Below are 26,085 nucleotides of genomic sequence, written 5' to 3'. Positions count from 1 at the left end.
TTAGTTCATAGGTGAGTGCCTCAGCATCCTTGATCCTGCATGTCAGAGGAAGCTCAGTACAGAAATTTGTCTTCTACAAAATCTTCCTGAGTAATTACAATGCCCACCCATAGTGGGTAAACTGCAAGCTATGAAGATAAAGGTGACTAAGGGCAATGTAGGAAGATTGACAGAGGAATTAGCATTAAAGGCAAGCAAGAGCCACATATGCAGAAAAAAGCTGGGAAGTCAGGAGTAGGGAAAGAAAGGAATTTCAGATCACTATGCAGATGGAAATTGTATACATTCGTTACTGCTTCCATCCTTGCTGTGGCTTCAAATGTAAAAATGTCTCATTGTGCCTACTTATGCAGTCGGGCAGATGAGGACAGCAGGTGTGGTAGACTTGCCATTTCTTGAGCACACATTTCTAATGTGCAGGGCGTGAGAAGAGTTTTTGAAATAGCTAAGTTGGAATTCCACTTTTCCCCCAGGAAACTACATCCAACTGAAGAAAAAGTGTAGGTGGGTGGGGAAAGGGAAATAAGGGGAGGAAAGGGAGAGAGACAGAAATATTGGGGATAGAGGAGTAATTAATGAAAAATGGAAATGAAAAACATCTTGATCTTTGATGGTGGTATAGAGTGAGCTAAGTATAAGAGTGCTGTAAGATGGAGCAAGGTCATGTGGTCATCACTGGCCTGAGCTAACCAGAGCTGCCTGTGAGAGCTGATCCATGAGCCTGCTCTCTGCAGAGCATCTTTTCACTGTCCAAGCAAGGCAAGTCTCTTGAAGACAAAGCCTCTATTTCCTTCTAAGCGACTTTAAGTCTAGGTTGATGTTTCTTTTGTTGTAACACATTAAACATTTCACCCTACTCTCATTTTCTTTGCATGGTTTCTAAAGAAATGTCCAGCAGAATTCTTATCCTGACTCTTCTATGGCAAGGAAATTTTCCTACCTAGGTTTTTAAAGAGTTTTCTTCTTGATAAGAAACTTGAGCATTTTCAGTTTGAATGTAATATGCTTAGACTTGGTCATTTATTTTTTAAATTCTCCTGTTTAGGGTTCTTAGACCTTCCTAAATCTGTGGTTTGGTATTTGACATTAATTGTGAGATTTTTTTTTTCAGTCACTGTTATTAGAAGCATATCTTCTATTCCTTTTTCTTTTACTTTTGCTTCTGGTATTCTCATCATGTGTGTATCTTCTGCACCCACCTCACAACTTTTGGATTTTCTCAGTATTGTCTTTTTGTTTCTCTTGGACTTTTAGTTTAGGAAATTTCTATCAGCTTATTTTCAACCCTCCCAATTCTTTTCTTAACTATGTTTAGTCCCAAAATGATTCCATGAAAGATAGTTGTCATTTCTATAACATTTTTTTTTAGTTCTAGAATTTTCCTTTATTCCTGTTAGTATTTCAGGGACTCTGCTTATGTTAACCATCTGCCCTTACATGTGGTCCATGAGTTTAGCATATTAATCATGGTTATTTTAAATCCTGTTTGATAATTCTAATAATATCTCTGTCATATCTTAGTTTTGTCTGCTATTTGCCCTGTTTCAAGCTCTGCTTTTTTGTCTTTTAAGCTAAGGTCCTGGAGTTGAATACTTTCACTTCCTTCACATGTTAGGTTCTAGTAAAATTCATTTTCTTTGAGGGAAAGCATTTCTTAAGGAAGTCAGAATCTACTGAGTATATTTCAAAGTGGCCACTTTGAATTTTTGATTGTCCTAGATCTACCCCAAGAACATTTGGGGAATCCTAAAGATAAGATTCACAAAACTGCAAAGGCTCCCCAAATCCAGCCTCTGAAGTTCCTATGTCAAATAATTGTTAGTCTATGGCTTTCTAGAATACCAAAAGAGCCAGAAAGCAGCAGTAATCACTAGGTCATCATTAACCATGATTCTCTGTATTTCCCAGTCTTCATGATCATGGCTTGTTCTGTTGTCTCAATTTTCTAATACATTCATGTGAAATTCTTACTTTTAGAATGTGGAGATTTGTTTCCAATCCTAATTAAAAACAAAAAACAAAACAAACAAGCAAACAAACTAGGAAATATCGTATTTTCAATCACTCTTGTTCCACTTCTGTTGCTATAAGAGTAGAATTTGGTAAAAACAGCATTCTGGTTCTTGGTTCTCTGAAGTTGTACAGGGCAAGAGATTCTGGCCAAAAGAATACAAAAGTACTTAAAGCCCATGATGAGAAATAGGATGAGATCCTTGGAGAAAACAGTATATTTGAAAGTAGCACTCTATGTTGCATGGAACCATACACACAAACAATGGCCTGGGAACCAAATATCCAGCAAAAGACCTGAAAGTCTCTGCACAGGTCTGATCCACTCAGGTCTTCTTTGCCTGGAGGCGGTCTACAAAGATGTGCAGGTGACTATCTTGCAAATGTACAGTTTTCAACAAAAAGTTAGCAAGGCACACAAAGAAATAGGAAAACTCGGCTAAATCAAAGAACCACCAAAATCCCCACAAATGCCAGGTAGATGTAATTTGTAAATATATTTAAAATGCCAGTTAAATACCTACCTTAAACATTCCTAAGGAACTATAAAAGATGAATTTAAATAAGTAAAAGGTAGGAGGGAAGAGAAGGCTCAGTGGGTAAAGCACATGAGTGGTGAGCCAGAGGACCTGAGTTTGAATCATCAGAACCCACATCAAAGCTGGACAGTGTAACTGCAGATGACCTCCTCCTAGTGTACCCATACAGGGGATGAAAGATGAAGGCCAGAGAGGTTTTTTTTTTTGGCAAAAGCCTGTGGGCCAGGTAGTCTGGCATACCCATCAGGGAACAGTAAGAGAGACCCTGCCCTGGAATGTGAGGAGGAACAACTAAGGTTGACTTCTGACTTCACCAAACGCACACAGCATGGGATGTACCCCCACTCACACATGCAGGGACATTCGCACAGAGATGCAGGCATGGATAACGAAGGGCAATTATGAAAGCAAATAAGCAAAATTACAATTTCAACCAAGATGTAAAGAAATCTTAAAATAGCATTGAAGACAGATTTGTGGATCTGAAACAAAGGTAATAACAATAAAAACTCAGTAGAGATATTCCATAGTAGTCTTCAGGGGAAACGAGCAGTTTGGAAAGTGGTCATTGGAAACTAGTATGAGGAACAAGCAAAAGGGGGAAGTGCAATAAAACAGTGGGAAGGAGGAAGTTTCAGAGGAGAAAGATAATCTAATCTAAAGAATCTATAAAACATCACCAAGTCACCCAATATATTCAAATCAAGAGTTCGAAAATGGAAGAACATTTTACAAAAAGAAGTTTATTTGAGGATCTAGTCATCAAATGCCCCAATCTGAAAGAAGAAATGCATACATACATATAAGAAGCTTACTGAACCCTACTTGGGGTGAACCCAAAAATAACCACACGGAGATCCGTTATGATTCATCTGTCAACGCTGAAAACGAAGTGAGAATCCTGAAAGCGATAAAAGACAAACTCACGAGGCGTAAGGGAACCAAAGTAAAATCCTCTGCATGTTTTCCTGTAGGAGAATCTCAACCCAGCAGCCCTGCAGTTTGTATTTAAAGTGCTGAAAGCAAGTAGCAAAAACAAACTGTCAATCAAAAGTTCTGTATCCCGTGAAAACATCCTTCAAAAGCGAGAAAGAAATTAAACCACTTTCCCATAAGTAAAGCTGTGGAGACATTATCACTAAAACTTCCCTCTGCGAAATGCTAAAAGGAGCTGTTCAACTAAAAACACTACGAAGCTGGAGAGAAAACTAAGAAATTCAAAATTATCTGGCAAATGAACTGAAGAAAAGAAAAACTATTTCTATAATTTTGTTGCATTACTCCTTTTAAAATTTTTATAAGATTTCATAAACCTTATTAGTAAAAAAAATTGCAAATTAAAAAATCTTACACCAAAATTAACCAGACTCAAAGCCTATACAACTACAGAACTCAGTGAACTATACAGTTTGAATAGCCATTAAGACAAGAAGATGTGGGGCTTTGCATGGGATTTTAAACTTTCACTACCACATATATTTGTATGTATTTATCCACCACCATACCCAAAAAGTTCATGACAGTGTTAGAACCAGAAAAATAATTATCTTTATAACCTTTTTTGCAACTCATTATTACCTGAATTCAATTCTTACTAGGACTTGAAAAGCAAAATTAAGGTTTGTCATGGTAATCTATGTCTGTAATGTAAGGATTAGGGAGCCAAAGGCAGGAGGAGTGAGAGTTTGAGGCATTCTGGGTTACAGAGGGTGACTTTACTCAAAATAAAAACAACACTATACAAAAGAAATAGTATTCCATGTAATAAGTATATAACATATACTAACTTACAATTTATATCAACAATATAGTGATCTAATGTTTTTGTATATAAATGATGGTGATATTTACTTAAAATAAATAGTCAAAATTTCAAGATGTTGAATTGAGTCATCATTTAAACTATGAGGACATACCACAAAAGAAATACCTATGGATCATTCATAGGCAGAAATGAGAGTAAAGCAAACTATGCACTTCAAGCAAAAACAACTAATTGCAAAGAAAAGCAGTAAATGAGGAAATTAGCCTGGGGAAGTTATAAATAACAAAACTATATAATAAACCCCTTTATCATTAGTTTGTTTATTTGTAAATAGGAAAAAAAACTGTCAAGTAAAAGGACACAAAGTGGCAGAATGGATCTAACCAGAACAACAACATGACTGAATTATGTGCTATATATAAGAATTATGCCTGAAGTTTAAATCCAGGCACTTTCAAAGGAAAAGAGTGGAGCCAGTTTAATGTAACTTAAACTAGATATCAGAGAAACTTAGGATAGTATCACACAATGTAGACACTCATAGAGATAAAGGACATTACATAATAACAATAGGATTAATTTTCCAGGAAGATACAACAATTTTGAGCATGCATGTAATAAACAACCCAGCATCTAAGCAAATAAAACAGCTTTGAAAGAATAAGAGCAAGACAGTGCCAACAATAATATTGGACACACTAATAATCTACTTTCAATAATGAAAAATGGCAAAAAGAGAAATTAAAAATGTAAATATCATTTTAGGTAAAAGATATCAAACACACAGAACACTCTACACACTATAGATGAACTATATAAAAAAGACACATAGAACACACCATATATAAAGACAGGCTATACATTTTCCTAAAGGACACATGGGGCATTTGCCATGAACCATCCTATATACAGCCTCAATAGAAGTCTTGAACAATTTATTTTTTATTGGATATTTTGTTTATTTTCATTTCAAGTGTTATCCCCTTTCCCAGTTTTCCCTCCAGAAACCCCCATCCCATCCTCCTTCCCCCAGCTTCTGTGAGGGTGCCCCCCCCACTAATCCACCCACCTACTCCCACTTTGATCAATTTATACAGTGTGAAATGACACAAAGTACTTTCCAATCAGAATGGAGTGGGACTAGACATCTATAATGGCAAGTGGAAAGCTGGAAATGCACACGTGTGTGGAAATTAAACAAACACTCTTAAGTCCAAATCAGTGGAGAAACAGATATCCTTAAAAAAGAAGTATCTGGAAAAAAATCAACACAAAAGTTCAACACATGCAGGCATGTGGGCTACATCAAAAACAATGTGAAGTCTGAGAGTTATCGTTCTAAACACATATGACAAAAAAATGATTTTCTTTTTAAACAAGCTAACTTTAAACATGTAAGGGTCTAGAAAGAGAGACTAAGCATAACACTAGAAGGTCAGAAATGTAAACATTTGAATAAAGGTAAACAAGACAGATGATAGAGTGAGAGAAATAAAACCAAATTATATCCTATGACCGAACCAAAGTTTATTGTTTGAAAAATAACCCATCTGGCTAATCTTTAGCGAGACTGACTGAGAGAAAAAGAAGAAGAAGACTCAAATAAGAAACACCATAAAAGGAAAAGAGGACATGGCAGCATTATAAATAATGTTATGGAAACCAAAAGGATTACTCAGAGTAGTGTGAACAAATGGAGGCCTGTAAATAGATAACCTTGATTAAATGGGAAATTCTTAGAAGTAAGTCAGCCTTCCAGATTAGATGGTAAGGAAACAGCACATTTGAACAGTTTTGTACCTAGTTAGAGACTGAATCACAAATCAGCAATCACCCAACAAAGCCCAGGCCCAGTTTGTTCATTAATAAATTTTTTCAAGTATTAATTGACAGCAGCCTTCTTCAAACTCTTCCAGAAGTAATGAAGAAGAGCAAACACTGCCAAATTCATTCTGTGAACCAGTCATACTCCAATAACAAGATGGGGACAAACTAAAACTATAGTTAAAACCTCTTTGAATATTGACGTAAACATTCTTTCAAAATGTTGCAAATGGACTTTAAAGGTACCCTGAAAGGATTATGCAGCACATCCAAATAATATTAACTCCTGTAATGCAAAGATAGCTAACATACAAAAATCAATTTTTAAAATAAACCACAATAACATATTGAAAAATAAACAAACAAAACAACAAAAAACAAAGAAAAAAATCACACACTATCAGATCAGCTGATGAAAAATAAATAAATTAATTAATAAATAAATGCCTATACATTAAGCATATACCCAACACAGAACACACATACACACACAGAGACTTATACACACACACATACACACACACACACATACACATACACATGGTGTATGTTGTCATAAGTGTGTCTGTGTGTATGTGTGTATATAAGTCTGTGTGTGTGAATGTATGCATGCCAAGGTTAAGAGCATATTCAATGATGAAAAGGGTAGTGCTTTGCTGCTAATAATGTGGATTGTAGGCAAAGATGCCAGCCAGGTTCTACCACATCTATTGAAAATGGCTTAGAAAAATCTAGAAAGAGAAATAAAGCAAGAAAGAGATGATTAAAAAACATCCACATTGGAAAAGCAAAAGAAAGAAATCTGTTTACAAATGACATACTCTTACATGCCAAAACTCTTGAAGAATTTTACCAAAAAATAAAATTAAAAATTGCAGTAAAGTTTCTGAATATAAAATTACCACACACAAATCACTTGTACTTCTGTATAAGAACCATGAGCAATCTGAAAAGAAATTTTGAAAAGGATTCTAATTTTCTAAAAAGGAGTAAACAATCTGAGTGTGTGGCTCAGTGGCAAAGCAATTGCCTGATATTTGTGCCACCCTGGGTTCTGTATTCTGTCCCTGCTACAAAAGCTAAAAAGAACCAAACTGGTGTGACTAAGAAGGTGAAAGGTTTATACAAGTAAAAGTGTCCAGGAAGGTTTGAAATGGGTTAAAAAATACCAAAAGAAATGGAAGCACATCTCATCTGTGTGACTACCAACCTTATAGAGTGAAGATGTCAATGCTTTCTGCAAGTGAGCTCAGGGCTATCTCAGTCTAAAGTCCAGTGATTTTATTTTTGCAAAAATAGAAAAATCTATTGTAAGCATTACATGGAATTGCAAGAGACCAAAGACAGCCAAAAAAAAATGTTCAAAAAGAATGACATTGGAAATCTCTTATTCCCTGATTTAAAACATAAATGCAAAGTCTCAATAATCAAAATAATGTATCTCAGGCATAAAAGCTTATAGACTCATGAACACAGCATAAATCTAAGAAATGTTAGAGTATTTTTGGTGAAATAGCAAGACTATTAAATAAAAATATTTTCAACAAATAGTAATTTTAGGAAAACTGTATACTCATATGTAGAAATATGCAGTTGAAACCCTTGTCTTATGCCACACACACAAATCAGCTCAAATCTAAGAGCCGTTTAAACCACTAAGAGAAACCAGGAGGGAAGCTAGTACGCTGGCTGTGGTAGTAGTTTCCTAGACACAATACAATGTTCAAAAGACATGAAAAACTAAACATTAACTAGACAGGAGAAAAACTGTAAAGCTTATTTGATGTTGGGAATCAACTCAGGTCCTTGTGCGTGCTTATACGCTAGGTAAGAGCTCTGCTCTTAGAGTCAACCCCAGTCCCAAACTTGAAACTTTGGTGTTTCAAAGAACACTATGGAAGTATGAACAGTGAGAGACAGTGGCGCATAGACTAGAAGGAAACATCTGCATGTCCTGCATAGCCTGCCTCAGATAAAGGCTTTGCTTTCTAGAATGCAGGAAAACTACAACCCAACAACAAAGAAGAGAAGTGCTGTTAACAAGGTGAGTAATGCCTTTGAGTAGATATTTCTCCAAATGGTCAGAAAACACCTCAACACCACTCATTGTTGGTGAAATATAAGTCAAAATCACAATAAAATGCCAATGGATGCTCATTAAATTTAGTATTACAAAATGTTAAGTAAAAACAGAAAAGAGCAGGTGTTAGGGGAAGTGTTGAAAAAGTAAAATCCTTTCATCCTGATAGTGCACAAATAAAATGCCACAACCATTGTGGAAATAGTATGGTAGTTTTCTTTTCAAATAGTTAAACAGAAAACTACATGAGATGCAGCATTTAAGGATATATACAAAAAAGTATTATAAGGACGCAAAAGTACTTGTACACCCATGTTCTTGGCACAGTTAGTTCTACAAAAACAACCTAAATGCCCATGAAAGGATGAATAATCAAATATGTCATAGTAAGTATAATGAATGAGTATTACAAAAGAAATATAAGGTGATACATGTAACAAGAATGGACCTTGAAGACATGCCACTGAACCATTAACCCAGTCACAAAATGACATCTAATATTTATTACATGATACCATTGTCCTGTGTACAATGTATAGTCAAAATCATATAGACAAGAAATGAGACAGTAGTTTCCAGAGACTTGAGGAGAAACATGGTGGGTTATGACTGACAGACTAGACAATGGAATCTCTGAAGATGGATGGTGGTAATGGCACACAGCCAAGTGAATGGACTTAATGTCACTGAAGTAAACATGTTAGACTAGAAGAAACATAAATGTCATCCATATTTTGTCACACAATGAAAGAGTCATGCACATGTAAAGAGACAGCTCTGCTCTTAAAAGCAATTGTTCTTGCAGAGCATCTGGGTTCAGTTGCCTGCAAACACATGGCAGCTTACAACTGCCTGTAACTCCAGTTCTAAGAAATCTAGTGCCCTTGGATCTGGGCACTGCATGCATAAGGTGCACATACATACATGCAAAATACACACACACACATAAAATAAAAAATTAACCCCCCCCAAAAAAATTAAGGATATTTCTGTGTGTGTTGGGGGAGGGGAGTATGTAAAATTTTCTTATAAACTAGTATGGCAGAAGGGAAGATCCTCTGAAGAGATGTTGTATCTCTTAGTCTGGCTCTCAAACTATTGAAACAATGTGCCCCTGAATGGGAATTCTGCTAGAAGGAAGAAGCTTTGGCTAGATGGGAGCTTGTCTGTGGGGAAGAGTTCACCAAGTTCTAACAACTTCTCGCACCACCTTAAGAATGAGCCTGAAGCCCAGAAATGATGGGTTAATGACTACACCTTGTCAGTACTGTTAGAGGTAAAATGCCTTGGCCCTATATTCAAATTTCTATCTCATTTCAGGACACCAATGTAGACTTGAGTGATTTTCTGAAACTTTGTTCTTCCAAACAAGGCCACACTGAATAAATCACATTGTTCTACTTTGTCTTATTACTTTGGCTGTTTATTAACTTATTGTGGATGGGTGGCCAGACCTAACTTAAGGTATAGGTTGTGACCTCAAGTTTGGCAACACCATGGTTGAATATGTGTCTTCCAATTTGTTGATGTGAACACTTAATATGGGAATATTTCACTTAAATCAAATATTTCTTCTTTTCACCCCCTCTTCTAATTTTCTTCTATTTCCTTATCTGTGAGTTCTGTATTCTACCAATTTATTTACTATTTATGAATATTTATAAAAGAGAGAGCATACAATTAATTCAGCTCTTAAATGTCTACTCTGTCTACAATGGTGATTGACATGCAATGGACACCAAATAAATGCTATTATTTAAGTAATACAATGACTTTAAGTGACTACAATGCGGCCAGCTTTCCATATCTTCAGTTCTCTATCCTAAACTCATACAATCACAGATCACATATGTTTAAAAAGTGATTGTACATGCAATGATATTACTTGTACCTTTTTGTCTCGGCATCATTCCCTAAACAATACAGCATAGCAACTATTTGCTGTTGTGAGAAATTATGAGGAATTTAGAGATCATTTAACATATACAGGGGGCTATGCATAGGGGATATGCAAATACTGCAGCATTTGATGGAACCTGCAGGTTTTCCCATTTGCATTGGTCCTAGAACCTCCTGGATAAAAGATGCTGTTTAAATTTTTAAAGCTGTTGTTCATTGTGCGTTTGCTACAATTCCAAACATACACTCTTTACAAATTCAAGGTCTCCCTCCCTCTCAATAAGCCAGTGAAGTGGATATATAGTCCCTGTTTTTTTTTTCTTTTTCTAATCAGGAAATTGAGGTTTAGAGAAATTGAGTCACTTGTCCAACCACGTACAGCCATTACTGAACTAGTCAAGTTGGGATTTGAATGAGTCTTTCAACTGCTGAGCTGATGTTCTTAACCTCTTGATAGAGGTTATACTTTATCTTACATTTCACTAAGCACCCATTGACCTGCCAATTGTAAGACAGAGCATATAATCAAAAGCATTCTGTACACTGTTTCCACTGTGCAGGTGCAGAGTACACAGGCTGCTGAGACAGCCAGGCATGTCACCATGGGGCTTGTTACAGAGGCAGCTGCATTCAGATGACCAAGGGAGTGTGTACAAAATCCTTCATCCCAGATACCCTCAGAGACTATTCTCTTTGGCCTTTCCATCCTGCCTAGTGTACAGACAGACCTTCAGAACATGCTAGCATTTATGAAGGAAACTTTGGTCACAGGGAGGCAGCAGGCACACCTCCCTTGCAGCTGCTCAAAATCTCCTGCCAGTGGCTTTAAGAATTGTGAAATTCACAGATACTGCAATTGTAACAAGCAGGAGACAGGACAAGTTAAATACCAGCTATGTAGGAAGAGATCATTATCTCAACTAGAATTCAAATGCCAGAAACTGTGGTTGTAACTTCAATGACTTCCCAATTCAAAATAGGTGAGAATATCTCCATTAGAAAGAGAAGGCTCTTGGAATGTCAGGATGTCTGAGTGCTGCATGTGTGTTTGGGTGCCTGTGTGAAGGGCAAAGGACAAAACAAAAGGTATTCAATTTTAAAACAATTTCGGGCTCCTACCATGCATTAGGAATTTATTGGGAACTGAGCTCTCAAAGAGAAATAGATGGTAATAATGCATTTAACAGAGGGTATAGGGGAGGCACCTCAGAAGAAGGATACCTGATTATTTTGTTTTTAGTTGTCTACTTTGAGAAAGGGTCCCAGGTATTCCAGATGGGCCTCAAACTCACTATGTAAGCAGAGGATCTTGAACTCCAGATGTCTTTTCCTCTCTCTCCCCAGTTTTGGCATTACAGGCAACACTAAGCCTGGTGTATACAGTGCTAGGAATCAAAGCAGAGGTTTAAGCATGCCAAGAAAGCACCCTACTAACTGACCCCCATCCCTAGCCCAAGAAAAGTATCTTTAGAGACAGCATAATAAGCAGCTTTAAGAACTATAATCCCTTGCACTTAGAGAGGGCACCTTATAGCCAATATCTCAGTGGAAGTGTAGCCACGCTAATATAACACCTGATGGGCTCAATTTCCTGTGCATGCAGATAATAACTCCATTTTACCCACCCTGGAAGTTCCAAATAGCCACAGAGTGACCAAGAAGGTTGACATCAGGATGGCTTCCCTGGGGATCAGTGTAGAAAAGTAAATGAGATTACAGCCATGTTGGGTTGATGGAGGATGGGAACAGAGCAAATAGGAGCTACTAGGCCTTCAGTCCCCCACAAACTGGTGTGCATAATGAACTCTTGGGTGAAAGTTCTAAAGGAGAACTTTGTAAAGTGTCTGAACTCTGTGATGGAGAGAGTAGCATCAAAAGAAATGGTCCCTTAGAGAAGAGATTCTGGCAGGACAAAGCCAGGTGTCAGACCACACAGAGCCTGAGCAGGATCCAACCTAGTTTAATTAGACATTTCCTAGCACTTATGGTAAAAAAAAAAAGAGGTTCACAGTAGCATTGACTCAGCAGGGGAAAGTGAGGTTCACCCAGGTCTGGAGCCTGGAGAAACCAAGAGATCCTGTGAATTGTCTTTGCTTCTGCTGGTGGCTGCACAAGCTTGATGCTGGCATATGTGCATCCCCACGAACCTGAGTCAGGCAGCCACTGATTATTATCCGGTAACTTTCTTTCCTATCTTTGGCTGTTCCATAAGCCCACATCCCTTCAATCCTCCGAACACCGGCTTTCTTTCTCGGCTCCTTCCTTTCTCTTTCTTCACAGCTGATCCCAACTAAGAAACCATCTTTTGCTCTCTGCTCTTGTGTGTTTCTCCATTCCCTTTTATTATTTTTTTTAATATCGTATTTTGCTTTTGCTTCATTGGTGTCATGAGAGAGTTTGTGTGCATGAGAGTGCGGGCATCCACAGTGTCCAACAGGAGGAATCAAATACCCTGGAGCAGTAGTTACTAGTGGTCATGAGCTGCCCCTAGTGAGCACTTGGCACTAGACAGCTCCTCTACTAGAGCTGTTCATCACTGATCTGAGATTTCGGCTTCTCAATTACATTCTCTCTCTTCCTTTCTTTGTTAACATTTATCAAACACCCTTAATCACAAGGCAGATGCTTCATGACAAATGTACACACGGAACAACAGACCAAGTACTATTTCAGCTCTGAGTCTTAACATTAAATTTGGTTCAGTAAAACCACAATTCAAACTCCCCAAAGTTTTGAAAGTACTCAGCAATATCTTTGAGAATATGTTTCCATGTTATTTTTTGTTAATTGTACCCACTTTTCTTCCACATTGGCATTCACAAAAAAAAAAAGAAAGAAACAGAAAAATTATCAGTTTTTTTCAAGTTTAGCATAATTACTTCTACAAAATCCATATTATTTTGTACTATTCTTCACCCCTAGCATACAGTATTTTGGATAATTATGAGTTAAAATATCTTCTGGAATCTAGCTGGAAAACTTAACAACCACTTATAACATTCTTTGTTCCTATAATGGATTGGAAGTTTGGTTAATCGAGATACCATAAATCTTCAGACCCACTGAAAATGTTTAATATGCAAAACCAATTTTTTAAAACTTTATTGATCACTACTTTTATGGGAAGCCAGGTCAAGTCCTTCTGCATCTCTTTAATTTAAAGAAAATATATCATTTCCAGGGAAGAGGAGAGTAAAATGGGTCACAAATTTTCTCTAGGGTATGAATCAGTGGCAAGGCGAACAGAGGCCCTGTGGCTGTCTTCACAGACTTAATGGTTTAAACTAAAATGGGAACGTAAAAATGGAAAGGCGAATATGGAATGGCATGTACTCTAGGGCTTAAAGAAATTACCTCGCTTGAGTCTGTATTTTGGGATCAGTCAATTCCTTCCCTATCTCATTGGCAAGTTCTTGTGAAGAAATGACCTGTTTACTCTTTTAGTCTTCAAGCCTTTTGAGGTACTTAATACCCTGTGACACTACAGAATAGCAAATGCAGAACAGTTCGAAACCAAGAGCTCTCATTGACAGTTTGGTGGATCTGCCAAGGGTTACCATTCTGTTCGATGTTTAAACAGTTTCCAGCTACAGAAGAGATACTGATATCCATGTGAATGTAGATAAGGGATTTAAATATCAGGAATTACAGGATAGCCTCCAGATAAGACAGAAGACAGCTAGATGCAGATCTCCTGGCCTTCAGCCCAGGGCGTCAAAAAGACCAAGGAAGTGATTTCACTTTTTTATGTTTCCCACACAAGAAAGCCTACTTAAGTCTCTATATTTAGGTGGGAAAAGTATGCTGTAAACTTGAGAAGCAACAGAAAAGCCTTACAGTAGCCAACTGGGCTCTGTCCCATAAAGAAGTATAAGGCCAGGTCCTGAGATCGCTCAGTGGGTAAAGGCTCTTGCTGGCAAACCTGGAAATCTGAGTTCAATCTCAGGGACCCATATGGGAACTCCTGTACATTACCCTCTGATTTCTACACTTGTGCCATGAAATATGCATATCCACATAAATAGATATCATACTGATGTAACAGAATAGACCAACAGACAGGGAAATAAATAAATAAATAAATAATACAATTTTTAGAAAATAAAAACATTTGACTAAAGGCAAGTGGCCTAACTTTGCTAAATCTAAATTTTCCAGGTCATTAATTGGAACTGTAATATCCTGAACACTGTGAAATCATGAGTAATTGATGTGACAACTGACACAGTAAATCACAAATAATCAGGGGGGAGATGGTTTTCTTCAAAGCATATTTCTCTCGTAAGGCCTTGAAGGTTTATCAAAGGATCTGCAGTGCAAGTAACAGAGGCTCAAATTCTTCCTTTGACTAACTTTCTCCATCAAGAAAATGAGGTACAGCTCCTGGTAGGACAAGTGCTGAGCATTCTGGAGATGAAGGAAGGGGGACAGTAGAGCATGGGTGATATAGAGGAGGGAAAGAGAAATGATGGAAAGGAAAGCTTAGATATACTGAGACATGAGAGGTGAGAGGAGAGAGCAGGGGAGAGTGTGTGCAAAGATAAAATACACTGAAAATGCATTAATAAAAAGATTAATAAAAATATGTTGTCAAAAATAGGGTACAATAAGGCATAATGTATAATATAGTATAAGCAGGTGTAATTAGAAGATTAGATAGGTAGGACTACATGGGGGTCAATATAAAGAACATAGGATCTGCTTGAACAGACTCTGCTCAAACATTAATTTCACTACATATGACACCAGCAAAGGTATCTTCCTACATGGTAAATAAGGAACAATAAATATGAAGTACTCTCTCTATATATATGTATATATAGAGAGACATAGATATAGATATAGATATAGATATAGATATAGATATAGATATAGATATAGATGATATAGCACCAGGGTACATATACCATATGTACATATATGAAACATAAAATGTTTAGGTATATGCACACACACACACACACACATATATTACTCTTGATATATACAAATATATATAGAGAGAGTATATGAATCTTGAATATAGAGATATATATCAAGATAACACTTTCTTGCTAACTTAATAGGTAATACAGATTTCTATGGATATCAGAGTAATTCTCTTCTCTCATCTCATGACTAATAGGAAGTCAGCTTCCTATGAATAATAAGCAATTTCAAAAGTTGTTACTGTAAAGGTCAAATAAAACTGACTTGAGTCTTCCCTTTAGCTGGATCTCACTACTAGCTTCCATCAAATCCATAGCACACCACATCTCTGCTGCTACTCACACAGTGAACACATAAGAAGGCTAAGGGCCGAGTTGTTTACTTGAAACTAAAAGGAAAAGAAATATAGACAGAACTAAACTGGACTCTACAGCCAAATTTACTAAAAGAGGCCAGGTAAGTAGCCAATGGGCTTAGTTGATAGCTGCTGAGTTTTCCAGAATTTCCAGAAAGCCATGAGTTTATATGTTTAGTCCTTTCCAACACCATCCCTGGCTTTGCTGTATGTTGTATGTGGGAGGGAGGTCCCGTCATTGTTTAGCAACCTTGTAATTATGACCCAATCCTAAGTGGACTTTGTCCTTCTACAGGAGCGCTGAAATCCTTGTTCTGATTATCTCCTTATGAATCTCTGTAGAGACCTGACAGCCTTCTTTCCAGAAATATTCTATAGCAGCTAGAAGAGTCTTCTAAACTCAGCTGCCTGCTTGTTGTCTTGCCCTCAGGGATAGTAAAGACTTCTGCGTGGTTTCAGATCTTATTGCAACACTGGTAGATACAACTGTCTCCTCTGGTAAGTGATTTGAGTGGAATCCAAAATCCCTCAGGTCCCCAAGATCTTTGAGTACTGCCCTTGAGTGTCAGACAGCCACATTGTTCAGATGTGAGCACTTCATTGCTATAGAGTTAAGAGTACTTTAAAGAGGAAGGGCCCACTAAGCTGGATTATAGCAATGAACTATACTTGTTCCTTTAATCCTTGGTAACCAGCATGATATCTGTACATAGCAAATATGACAGGAGTTCAGCCGTACCACATTCTATCAAAAGCCACACCGGAAGATATCACACATCCACACGGCCTGCCTGTTAGAGCAAAAGTCTGCAGCCAGTGTTACTGGTATTCAGTGGAGAGCAATTCTTGACCACATGCAGAAGGCAGGAAGCTGAGCAGAAGTGAAAAGAGACTAATGAGTTTGAAAGTTGTGTGTGGGTGGTGGAGGAGGTGGTAGACAAGATAAAACAGGAATAAGCTGAGAATATCATCAATTGTTACCAAGGAGTTCCACTTAGTTTCAGTAACAACTAGCCCATGTAATCATCTTTCTATAACTGTACATTCTACAACCAATAGATCCAGCAGCCATAGATAAAATTATACTAAAAATAAATCAACTGTGTCTATACTAAACATCTTCTTGTCATTACTTGCTATGCAACACAAGGTAACAACAATTTACACAGCATTTATGTTTTATTAGGTAAGTAATCTGGAGATGATTTAAGCATGGGGGAATATTTCAAAAATGGTACACATGGCTGTAGTGTTGGAACAGAATAACACTGTATGCTCTTTCTCACCAGATATTATAGGCAGGGCAAAGATTGTTCATATACACATATGATATACTGAATTGTTCATGACTGGAGAGTCAGTGGAAGACAATATTAAGAGTTAGCTTGAGGTACATGGGCCCTGAGCCCTGATTCCTGCTCCTTCTCAAGGCATTGAGGCAAATGGGGGAGATATTTCAATGCAAGGGAAATATCTGGAAAATAACCTTGATCAGATATCATAGGGCAGAAATCCTTATAGAGTAATGGTTCTTAGTTCTGGTTTACTTGAAAAGTGCTAGAACAGAGTTTTAAATGTCCACATTCATGGCCATCTCCAGAGATTTCTATTCCTTTAGTGTAGAAAGTTAAAATGAAAATGTTATTTTCTAATTCAGCCTGGGGGTGAAACTCAGGGCCTCCCTTAGCTTTGGCATGAGCTCTGCCCACCCCCAGCTTGGAGTGGTTATCTTAAATAGTTTCTCAAATACCTTCACAACAAGAAGCCCAGGTTAGCATCACCATCAAGTGGGTTGCACTTTCTTGCAGGTCTTTGCTGTAGCATTTTCTCTGTCCAATCACATTAGGGCAGTGACAGGTCTATAATTGGACAGGAATAGAGAGGTGGAGCTAGAGTTGGAGGAGGAAAAAGGTCAGGAGCAGGAGGAGGTAGTTTATCATCATGGAGTCAGACGATGAGGATGAGTCAGACACCGCATGGTTATAACCAGGCTAAGGTTTTTACAAGGTTAAATTAATTGGGTCAAAATATTGTCTTTATTATTTGGTTCTGAAATTATTGTATTGGCATCTTGTAAATTGTGATCTTATTATTATATAAACCTGATTGTATATTAAAGCCTTAAGAATAACTTAAGAATCATGCTTTACCTACCAGGTACTAGGTGTTAGTGAGATGAATGATTGTGGGGGTGTGTAAAGAGTTGCATATGGGCTAGATGTTGCAGCTTGCTTAGAGAAAATAACAAGAACCTGCCGGAACTTAGTATTGAGGCCAGACGATACTGGCCTTAGAACGTGCTCTGGTGGGAAAGAGAGTTTGTGGGGTAGGTTCACTTTTTAAATATTTCCGCAACAGGTCTTTTCCTGCCTTCATTTTTCCAAGACTAAAAATATTGCCTCACACTGATGTAGCCCCTGATTTTGGCAACCTTAACATTAACACACATGGGTTTGATACATGCTTTGAAAGACCCGGTAGCTGTCTTCATTCACATCTGCTAATTCACTCGAAACGGCAAGATGCTGATAGTGGGTGTACAGTATAGAAAACAGCCAGGTCAATGCCAGCACGTTGTCCTTGGGAGGCCCATTGTCCCAGGTGCTTTATCAAAATCCCACTACTCCGATTATTCACTGACAGAAATTAAACCCTACATGCCTTTTCTGAATCGATTACCTTGGAACTCCAAATAAAAATGGAGGGTAGTCTAGAAAAGAATTATTAAGCATAATCCTAGATCAGCAAGACAAGATCAGCAACAGATTACTATGAAAAGTCAGGCAAACAAACAATAACAGCAAAACAAGCCACTGTATTGGATATCCCCACTGCCTGAAACAAATTACCCAAACTATAGACCTCAAAATATCCATGTGAATAGGGAAACAAAGCACACAGAGGAACAAAAGTAAACCAAGAGGTGCCTGTGGCCCATGAAGGAAGTATGGCTGGTGGTTGCAGTTGAAATAGCTTTGTAGATGCCAGCTGACCATGCCCAAACCCTTGGTTCCCATCAGAACATGGTCATCGATTCAGAGGGCTCCTAGATACTTGTCATATCTAGTCTAACAGAAAGGCACGGAACATTTTTAACCCAACAGCTCATAATTGCAATGAAATGATTCCGGCCAAGAGGGCCCATTTGTAATAATGAATTCAAATCAGATTCATAGAGGTATAATTCAACTATAAAGAATAGCACCTTCATTTTCCATATCATCTCTCTTCCAAAAGGCAAAATAACTCAGTATTAAAATAATTATTTTTACTTTTCAAGCAGCTCTATGAATAGTTACAGGGATAATAATATGGCCTTGTGTATATAAAAATGAGTTTTTATTCTATACCGAAAACTTCAGTCTGCTGTAGTACGTCGTCACTTCCAAAGGTCCCTCAGCACCATCAAGGGCCTGTCAACACAAAACTGGTCTCCCACAGGAAGCAATTGTCCTCTCTGAGCTGAGGCAATCTTCACAGGAAAATCTGAGTGTGTGCACAAGCTTCTGGATATCCTGGCTTTACCTACGGGCCTCCACTCCTTGTCTGACTTTATTTAAGATTTAGGAACTGGAGATCATGTAAACTGGGACAGGAACCTTAAAGAATGTTTTCTAATTCTGATAGGCACGAGTATCGTTTAATTTGTTGATATATTCTGAACACTAACTTCCCAAGAAATAAACCCCTGATGAACTCTTTCAAGGAGACATAAAAGTCACTTTACATAGAGCTATAAGGCTATAGAGAAATCTATAAGGCTGTAGCACAAGTCTTTCCTAGCATGAAGAATGCCCTGGGTTTGATCCCCAGTATTGCAAACAATGAGAGGCAAAATGAAGTGTGAGTTTTACAAAGCAAAAATACTACCAAATGACATATGATAGTTTTCTCTGAGGCCAAGGCTGTGGGCTTCCACTTACTAAGAACATGGCCTCTCAGTGAAACAACTGAGTACCACATTTTACTGAAAAGGAACACAGCTCATAGAGCAGATTAGAAGACAAGGAAAAAGAGAGAGATTGAAAGCCGAGCTGCAGAAATCTGCATGGGGTGTTTATGTTCCTTCAAGAAATGTTGGAGTAGTAGCAAGCTTTTTAACATAGAGAATGGTAAGGATTAGTGATGGTGGGAAGAAATGAAGGGGACCATAGGTAAGGAGAAAAAGAGTGACAGGTGGAGGCACCTTATAAAATTAAAGCAATGGAAGAGAAGATTACATGAATTAAAAACTGTAGGGGAGATCTGGAGAGTAATAAGTGGACACAGGGATAGGTTTGTCTACAGCAGGGGAAACATGCAGAAGAGAGAGGAGAGGCAAAATCAGCACGGCTTGGGCTGACTTTTAAAAGTCAGCTACCACAAGTCAGGTAAGCAGCAACAGTCATAGTTGAGCATGTACGTTGTTGTTTTCCACAAAGCATGAAAAGCAACTATTCAGCTTTTCCTTTTTTATTCCCTTTCCCATTACCAAGCCCAGCTGTTAAACATTAGAATTGAAGATCATGAAAACAGGCCAGCAGCTAATAAAAGAAAAAAAAAAAAAAAGGTAGATGGAAGCTGGCCCTCTGCTGGTAGAACTATCTTACTGCATCCTAGAAGTCAGAAGTTCAAGTTTCCAAGTTTCTGATTTAATTCTCAGGGACAGGAGGAAGACAGCAGAAATTCTAAATGAATCAGTGATATCCCCCTCGTTTATGAAACAAGTCTTTGCCTCTAACAAAACACTGGAAGAAAATGAGGTATGTGGCAGTGTTCAAACTCCTTTGCCACTACCTATGAGTGCCCACACTTCCTGTTAGATGCTTTGGGCACCTTTGAACTACCAGTGCCCTGCAAAAGTGCATTCCCAAAAATCATACCTCAAAGAGCATACCTGGAACCTTCCCTGAAGCAACAAAATAAGGATGACACACTCTTGTCTGCTACAAGCTAAGGGTTGCTCAGAGGACGAAAAGCACTCCCAACTCATGCTGAAGAGCATCTCTGTTGTCCTTTATAGGACCCTGCAGGTCCAGAAGACGGGGCTTTGAGATCTTTCACTAGCTGAAAAGATGATTTACCTATGAACCTCCCAGGGCAGAAGGGATCCAAATTTAACCCTAGAGTTCATGTAAAGAATGGTGACGGTTCAGAAGCCCTGATTTCTTCCTAGGGGAGAGGCCTGTCTGTGTTGGAAGGACTCCACAAGGAAAAGCACAGGGAACAGGAAGAAGGAAACCCCACCCGCAATATCTCCCTGTAGAAGCCAGGCATTCTGGCTGCAGAATCTGGGTCAGAATGTTTTATTTTCACCATAACCATCAAAGTCATAGGCAGGGCAAATGCATTCACCCTGTGTACACTGTGAGACGTAGTTAAGCTGGGATGTCCCTGAATCTGTCTCCTAGGACCAAAACTGCCTCATTAAAAGGATAAAAGATGATATCTGCTGAGCTGGTGGAAAGTGGTGGCTGTATTTTTATTAAAGTCTCTGCTGCAGCAGGCCCGGTCCCCAAAGGTTCATATTCCAAGCATCTCTACCCCTCTGCCTGGAGCATGGAAGTGATTCTCTGTAACTCATTAAGCTAAAACAAAAAGCTTCCCTATTGTGCTTCTCACACAGGAATGATGTCGGTGCATAAAAGCCACATGCTTCCTCTTCTTGATCCCAGCCCACAAACATACAAAGGCCTCATAATATGCATCAGGGCCCAAGTGCACAGCACAGGTTTAGATTGAGGAGCTGTGTCTTCATAAGACTCATAAAAAGTCGTGCCCTGACACAGGAAATCTAGAGCCTTCAATTGTAAAAGTAGCCCCAACACACACTTCCATTACAGATGGTTAGCTGAAGGCAACCCTGTGCCATTACATCCTCCTGGCCTGGAAGAAAAATCCAAGGATATTTAGTTAACTACGCAGTGTCTCGTCCAGGTGTGAAACTTGCCATCCCATTTCTCCATGAATACATGGAATCCCAAGTGTAGACTTCAACATTGCCTGTAAGATTGCAGACCAAAAGAGGACCAAATGACAAAGATCTCCAAGAAAACTGATATCAGCAAACACACGACGCAACTGGCCACTTCTTGGGCCCACAAAAGGCCCCTTGCATTCTTAAATGCCCCCCTTTCTGATTTCTTTCCTGTCTTCCTCACCCCCTCCCCTTGAAGCCCTGTGCAATGGGTTCTGTCCCCAGATGAAGGAAGGCTCCCTACCTGAGGGTGGCGCTCTCCCCCTGCCGGACCGTCACGTTGTCCATAGCTTTGGGAAAGGTGGCATCTCCGCTGCGCACTGGCACTCCTGTGGGTACAAGGAACAGCAGCCTGAGAGACACGACCACGAGGCACTTCCAGGGCAGGAACAGGTACCCACAGACCCCCATTCTCGATAGCCACAACTTCCCAGAACTCCTGCAGCAGCACGATCCTTGTCCCTTGCCCTCTCAGAACAGCCGGAAGTGTTGAGGGGCGAAAGCACACAGAAAGCAAACCAGGAGCTGGGAGCAGGAGAAGGCAAGGCTGAGTCCAGGCTCTCCGGAGCCTAATAATTCTTCCTCGGCTCCAGCCTCAGCTTTCCAGCCTAGCAGAACCAGATGCCCCTTCCTGCATCCAAAAAAAGAGCTTTCTCGATGCTCCCTGGGGCGGAGGGAGCCCGGGGGGAGGGAGAGCACGAAAGAAGGAGCAGGGACGAAGGTCACAGATTGTGCGTTCTCTGCCTCTCTTGGTGAAGCTACTTTAAGATTCAGTTGGGCGCGTTCTGCAGAGGTCTGGCATCAAAAGTTTATAACCCAAAGAAGGCAAGTGCCTCTGACAGAAAGGAGATGTCATTAAAAAAAACCAAAAAGCTCCTGATTTCAAGGAGAGGAGAAAATGTTTTATTAGATCACACACATGTTTGGATAGAGTTAGAAAACAGCCCCGAGTCTCGCGTCTGGACCCCAAGGCGATAAAAAGTTCCACACGGTGACCGGCAGCAGGCGTAACCAGTTTCCTCCTCTCCGAGGCTGTCCTCCCAGTAGCCCAGTGGGCGAGTCCTACCAGCCCGGCCCTCGCCAGTCCGCGGTGCGCGGTGGCGCAGGCTCTGGGCGCGGGGAGCTGAGCGGACTGCGGCCCCCGCCTCCTCCAGGGACGCTGCACGGGACGCGGGGACGCGCGGACGCCACGCTCAGAAGCCGCCCCCGGCCTCCGAGCCGCCTTCCTCCCGGGAGCAGCCCAGACGAGCGCGGGCCCCGACCGCCGGGGTTGTCATGGCAGCAGCAGCATCCCTGACCGCCACTTTCTCCCGGTGTCGACTCGGAGCAAGCCGGCTGGCGGGTGGTACGGACTGCACGCTCATCCCAGCTGGTGGGGGCGCAGGCGCCCACCTTAACCCCCGCAGCACCGGGACAGAAGCATCCACTAAGGCCCGGATTCCCGAGGGAAAAGTGTCTTGTGCCTCAATGGGGCTCTGCTCTCTCCTTGTGCCAGAGCTGAGAGAGCTGAGGAGGTGCTGAGTCCCTTTCACTGCCTCCCCTGGTATGGGTTGGGAGGGAAAGGGGAGGGCTGGAGAAGGAGTTCTGGGGAAAACAGCAAATTGAAAACTGACACTGGCATCTTCCTTCAGCAATACCATGCAGAAGTTGTCAGACCCCCGGCTATGGAGAACTGAACTGCCTTTGCCACTCCAGGTAGCTGAGCCAGTGTAGATGCCCACTCTTCTGCATCTGTCCATGCAGGCTTTAGTCCTAAGGCACAGATTTCCTGGGCCTATGCAAAAAGCTGTTCTGATGGCCTAACTAGAAACACTTAATGCCCCCCCCCAACTCTATGTCTGTCTCCCTAGCTGCCTTCTTACAAGACAACATGCAAAATAATCCCCACTATCTGTACATCTTATTGTAGTGAAAAGAAAGAGCTGGGGAAATCACGTGGAGATCCTAAAATGTAGTAGGACTGATCTTCATAAAATCCATCTATGACTTTCTGATCACAGGAGAAAGCATCATAATAGTGCCAAGAGGGAACTCCGGGATACAGTGTTCCTAGAGGCCAATCTCTAGGTTGCTTTGGGCTGAGATCCATCTCCTTCAGTCTAAAACCGAGAGCGCCAGCTTTTCTTGGGCCTGCCATTATTCTTGCTCCTGTTCTGCCTGGCAGAAGCCTCCCCTCTCTGCGTGGCACTCATGCCTGTATCCTAATTTAATGGTTGCTATGTGTGTCTGCTCTACTGTATTTTTTTTTCTCGAAGCCTTTTGTTAAATTAGGCAGGGCTCCACGCAATTGCCAAAATGAAATGTAATTCAAAAATAAGCATTAAGCTCTTCGTGTTTATTACTTTAGTTGCCGAAGGATACAAAAGCATTCTACCTGCTCTCATTTCCAAGGGACTGAGCAAAGAAAGGAATAGTGCCCCAATCCCACTTTTAAAAATGCTTAGCTCATGTACACGTTTTAGGCTTAAAATTTTTAATTAGAACATTTTACCTTGGAAGGATAGAGTACTTATCACTAGTCATATCAGCTATAGTGAAAATTATATTGGGAGAACAGGTATTACTCAGACAGGAGTAGGAGACGAGACATCATGAGGTTTTGGACTGCAGGGCTCAGAGAAGAAATGGCAGAGAAAGATTAGGTGATACTGGGGGCACTACCAGTATTTGGGGACCACTTCCAGTATTTAGGGATCAACCCCCAGTATTTGGGGATAATCACTGCTCCTCTAGCCTCTACACTCCTCTACCTCCAAGAAAGCTGAGGAAACACCCACCAGTTTTGATATATGTTCTTCTTCCAGAGAACGATTTCTCTATATACATAATCCTCTGGACCCTGTGATGCTGGGATCCAAAATCAACAGCTAGAAAGGCTCTTACATGCGTTACCCTGTGAGGTGACAATGGGATCCTGCATTTAGAACTTCTTGTCATTGAACTTGTATCATGATTAGGGCTTGAGGATATAAGCAGAGCCTGGTTAGAAGGCAATCCCAGGTCCTCTGTCCCTGCTGCTCTGTAGTATCCGGCTCAGATCTGCTCAGACACCTGTTGATCTGATTTCTTATCAGGAAGTGAGGGTGGGGCCATTGTTGCACTAACTCAGGAAGGGTAGCTTAAGATAAGGAGAGTTATTGGAGATGCCAAGAAAGAAGAAACATGTGCAAGGTTCCATATAGGAAGAGGATGACTGAGGCTCGTGAAGGACAGAAGCAGAGATGAACTGAAGTGGAGATAAAGGTCCTCAGTAACACACACTGAGGCTTGTGCCTGTGAAAGCTAAGAAGGCTACTGCTTACCAGTAGCTTCCTCCAAGTAAAGGCTTCTGGGGACTGAAAGACCATGGGCCTGGCTCTATACGCTCCTGTTACAGTGACTTCTAGCTTAGTCTCTGTGACAGAATAAATCTGAATTTGCAAACTTTTGAGTCAAGGAAGAAACTGTGAAGATCATATCTGTATGTTAGTCTTAATCTCCATCTACAGTGCTGGGGGGGGAGTGGGTAGCAGTTCATTCATTTGTAAAATATTGCTATGAACCAGTAAGAATGTAGGGCTAAAACATAAGCTTACATGGGACAAGGAAACAGAGTTGGGGTTTACAATGAACACGATTAAACAATTTGTGCCAGGAATATTCTATGTAAAGCTTTGGCCCCTGGCAATGATTGGATAGGTTTCTAATTAAACCCTCTTGGATATATGAATTTATATAGAGAGACAATTTATCATATGGAATACTGGCTTTGAAGTTGGGTTTTCTGTTCAGATATTGAGTTCTCATGCCTCCATCTCTGTGCAACTCATACCAAATAATATCTATCTCATCCAAAGGGTAAGGAGCATGAATGTGTCTAAGTATAGCCGGAAGAGTGCTTAATCAGAACAGGGAAAGGAACCAGCCCACAGACCCTTAAAAGAAGAGTGTATTCTTTATAGTTCCCAAAAGAAGGGCCATATCACCCAGTGACATATCCAGGGTTGGTCTAGAGATATAGAAAGTAAGAAGAAAGTGTGGCAAGAGGCTTTCTTATGGTTTCCATGGGAGGGGCTGGGTAAGGAAGGATGGGAAAACTGGATTACATAGAGGTGGATAATATTTTGTCAGGTTCTGTGGGTGATCTCCAGTAATCCTGAGCTTGGCCCTGGCTTAGGGTAAGAAATAGTCTCTTGGTCTGTAAGGATTAGAGAAAGTGGTTCTTCCATCCAGGAATGAGGCAGGTTTAGGAGAGCCAGTATCTCTAGGAGAATGTTCTAATCAAATACATGTGTGGAGGAAATCCATTTTGATTAAACCTATAGATGCAGTTAATGCTTGGCAGGCTTGGACCCATCATCAACATACTTTATGGTTCTATAGCATAACATTTATTTTCATGTAATAACAGAAAGGTTTTAGGGAAATGACATAAAAGCCCCTGTACATTGGAGAGGTTCAACTCATCTATACAACCTTTGCTACTTATTATAAGATCCAGATTTCAGGGGCTGTAGTCCACACAAGCCAAGATACCTAGCTACCTGGAGAGAAATAGTTGTGAATGACTGGAGAAAAGGAGGTTTTGAGAAATGGAGGAAAGGAGAAGCAGAGGGGAAGAAAGGCTGTAAAGAGTTCTGGTAGCTTCCAGGAAAGAACTCTAGTGACAGGTGGCAACTTGAACCAGCAGGTGGTATCTGCAGCCTACCAATTGAATGGCCCAGAGAAGCTGGGTAAAAGTAAAAAGCA

At 40.0% G+C, this 26,085-nt stretch overlaps 1 protein-coding gene across 4 annotated transcripts in view; it reads right to left on the bottom strand.

The window, feature by feature from the left end:
* Positions 1–22,721, bottom strand: part of Opcml (opioid binding protein/cell adhesion molecule like) — a 514,267-nt gene extending 491,546 nt beyond the window's left edge. For 2 of the 4 annotated variants that reach the window (XM_031344913.1, XM_031344914.1), the window contains exon 1: positions 21,602–22,268. In XM_031344913.1, coding sequence (XP_031200773.1) covers positions 21,602–21,768 — 167 coding nt within the window. In that variant the 5' untranslated portion in view covers positions 21,769–22,268. Of the gene's footprint in view, positions 1–21,601 lie in introns of all 4 variants that reach the window. The other 2 variants (XM_031344917.1, XM_031344916.1) reach the window with 2 other exon arrangements.
* Positions 22,722–26,085: the final 3,364 nt, after the last annotated feature.

The sequence above is a fragment of the Mastomys coucha genome, unplaced genomic scaffold, assembly GCF_008632895.1.
Source record: "Mastomys coucha isolate ucsf_1 unplaced genomic scaffold, UCSF_Mcou_1 pScaffold23, whole genome shotgun sequence".
In the NCBI taxonomy this organism is placed as follows: Eukaryota; Metazoa; Chordata; class Mammalia; order Rodentia; family Muridae; genus Mastomys; species Mastomys coucha.
Note: the sequence above shows the minus strand (reverse complement) of the source record. Positions and strands in the feature narration are given on the sequence as shown.